Source organism: Silene latifolia, unplaced genomic scaffold (assembly GCF_048544455.1).
Source record: "Silene latifolia isolate original U9 population unplaced genomic scaffold, ASM4854445v1 scaffold_57, whole genome shotgun sequence".
In the NCBI taxonomy this organism is placed as follows: domain Eukaryota; kingdom Viridiplantae; phylum Streptophyta; class Magnoliopsida; order Caryophyllales; family Caryophyllaceae; genus Silene; species Silene latifolia.
This window is the reverse complement of record NW_027413480.1, coordinates 5772713-5774790: the sequence shown is the minus strand read 5'-3', so window position 1 is coordinate 5774790 and position 2078 is coordinate 5772713. Positions and strand designations below refer to the sequence as shown.

The following is a 2078-nucleotide window of genomic DNA, read 5'->3' as shown; positions in this document are numbered from 1 at the left end:
TCAAATTACCATGTTTCGAGTTTCCTAATTCCATGGGCACGCATTTCGAGGCGACATCGGCATTCTCGGCATTTCAGCACACTTATCCATTTCTTTTTAATTTTCTTTTTTTTTGGGGAATCATTTCACCAATTAAATTATTTATTTCAGCACACTTATCCATTTCTTTTTAATTTTCTTTTTCTAGGGAATCATTTCACTAATTTAATAATTCATTTTCAAACTTAGCCATTTCTTTTAATTTTTTTTCTTTTTTGGGGAATTATTTCACTGCCGTTTTATTTCAAACTTATATGTTTCTATTTTCATTTTTTTAGGGGGTAACCCTCCCTACCGTCCTGTCATTTTCGATACATTTTTTTGATTTTTTGCATTTTCTCGAGCCGTTTGTCTTGCGCTAATTTAGGCCATATGTACAAATATGTGTTTTATGTGCAATTTCTGTGTAAATTTCGGCAGCATGACGGCATAAACCGTTATCTACCAAACCTGTTCAAAGCTAACTTGCAGGTACAAACATACAACCTAGCAGCAAAGGCACTCGGGCCATCATATATACAACCAAAAGGAATATGTACACCAAACTGGGGGCTCGAGCCCGAAACAAAGTGTATAAAGTGCAAAATGAAGGTCCAAAAATGTACAAAAGTGAGTGAAGTACAGCCAACAACAAAAACAACAAAAAAGCAACAAACTACTGCTGGTCGCCGCCCAACTCGGTAACTCTCGCCTCGAGAGCAGCGATCTCGGCGTCGCGGACCTCTAGCTCTCTCAGCAGACGAGCCGTCTCCTCTCGGGACTGGGCTAGCTCTCGCTCCAAGTCACGCTCCCTCTTGCAAACGACAAGTATTGGCTAATGTCAATCATTTCAAACATAAAGAAAGTTAAAAAATTCGAAAATGAAGTAAACGGAAGGTTCATACCTGACGTCCTCGACCGCCAGCAAGTGCCTCGATGGCAGTAGCCCGTAGCCGGTTGGCCACCATCCACAAAGCCACGAACCGGGATGGCGCAACCTACATTTCAATAAACATGGATTCTCAATGATTGGATAAGTTTAAACAAATGTGTTCTTATACAAAGATTAAACAAGTTGGGGAATATACCCTCCGAGTCAGATGTTGCCACTCATCCAGGCCAACATCTGTCACCGCCACATCAAAGTCGTGAAGCTCAGAGATCGTCGTCATCCCTGTCGCATCAGTATACTCGAGGGAGTTGGGGTACACTTGGGGCTCGATGCCCGCCACCTCAACCTCCTGCAAAATTTAAATGGTTTCCATTAATTGATGATCATTCATCATGTTTTCAAGACAATCGAAAGAAGAATAAAACGCTTACCACAACTGGCCAGTACGCCAACCTCCGATAGAGGAACGCCGAGTAGTCCTCACCAGGAAGAAGGAGGGCGTCGCCACCGACATCTGCCAAGTCTGTCGTCCTCTCAGCATCGGAAGGCTCCCTGAACATCATCCGAGGAGGATGGATGGGGACCATCAAGACATCACGAGAGCACTGACGAGTCAAACGCTCGCCCAAGTACCACACGGGACCCATCGACGTCCTCAGCAGCAACCAGCTCGAGCTCCTGGGTCGAAAGACCTCAGCCACAAAAGGAGGGACGCTAGTGTAGTCCACCCAAGGCCTGCACCCACTATGAAAAGCAAACATGAGGTCATTCTTATGATCAATTCTAAAAGAAAGCAATGAAGAGGAAAACAAAGAAAGGTGAGTCGAAAGTACTGAAGCCCTCCAACTGCAGAGCGTTCACGTCCCGTCGACAGACGTCGTGAAACGAACGCTGGCTCTTTGTGAGACACATCACCCAATCCATCACAACGGGATACGCACTCTCCGCTGGCTCCGTCCTCTTGGGCGCGAGACTCGGAAAGTAGGAGTACACCCACGCCTGCAAGACAAGATAATCAATAACGATCTTTCTTGATTCGATAAGAAAAGGAAATGATCTTTCATGATACGAAATGAAAGTTCATACCTCCAGCAACAGTCCAGGGCCAACGGTGGCAGGAGAAGTCCCCTTCTCCATCAGCTCCGGACGAACCATGGCCCTCATATAG

The 2078-nt window shown here is 45.3% G+C and overlaps 1 protein-coding gene across 1 annotated transcript; it reads right to left on the bottom strand.

Annotated features, from left to right (window-relative positions):
• Positions 1-507: 507 nt before the first annotated feature.
• Positions 508-1282, bottom strand: LOC141639754 (uncharacterized). Its single transcript, XM_074448802.1, has 3 exons — positions 1107-1282; positions 924-1016; positions 508-832 (listed from the first exon to the last, which is right to left on the bottom strand). Exons 1-3 carry the CDS (start codon positions 1188-1190, stop codon positions 695-697), a joined length of 315 nt encoding a protein of 104 aa, XP_074304903.1. The 5' UTR covers positions 1191-1282; the 3' UTR covers positions 508-694.
• Positions 1283-2078: the final 796 nt, after the last annotated feature.

What these genes read in the sequence shown, in the direction of transcription:
- LOC141639754 (XM_074448802.1), bottom strand. Translation starts at nt 1,190, where the DNA reads ATGACGACGATCTCTGAGCTTCACGACTTTGATGTGGCGGTGACAGAT. An exon ending in GGCAACATCTGACTCGGAGG is followed by an intron (nt 1,017 to 1,106) that starts GTATATTCCCCA and finishes ATTGAAATGTAG; the next exon opens with GTTGCGCCATCCCGGTTCGT. An exon ending in CTGGCGGTCGAGGACGTCAG is followed by an intron (nt 833 to 923) that starts GTATGAACCTTC and finishes GTCGTTTGCAAG; the next exon opens with AGGGAGCGTGACTTGGAGCG.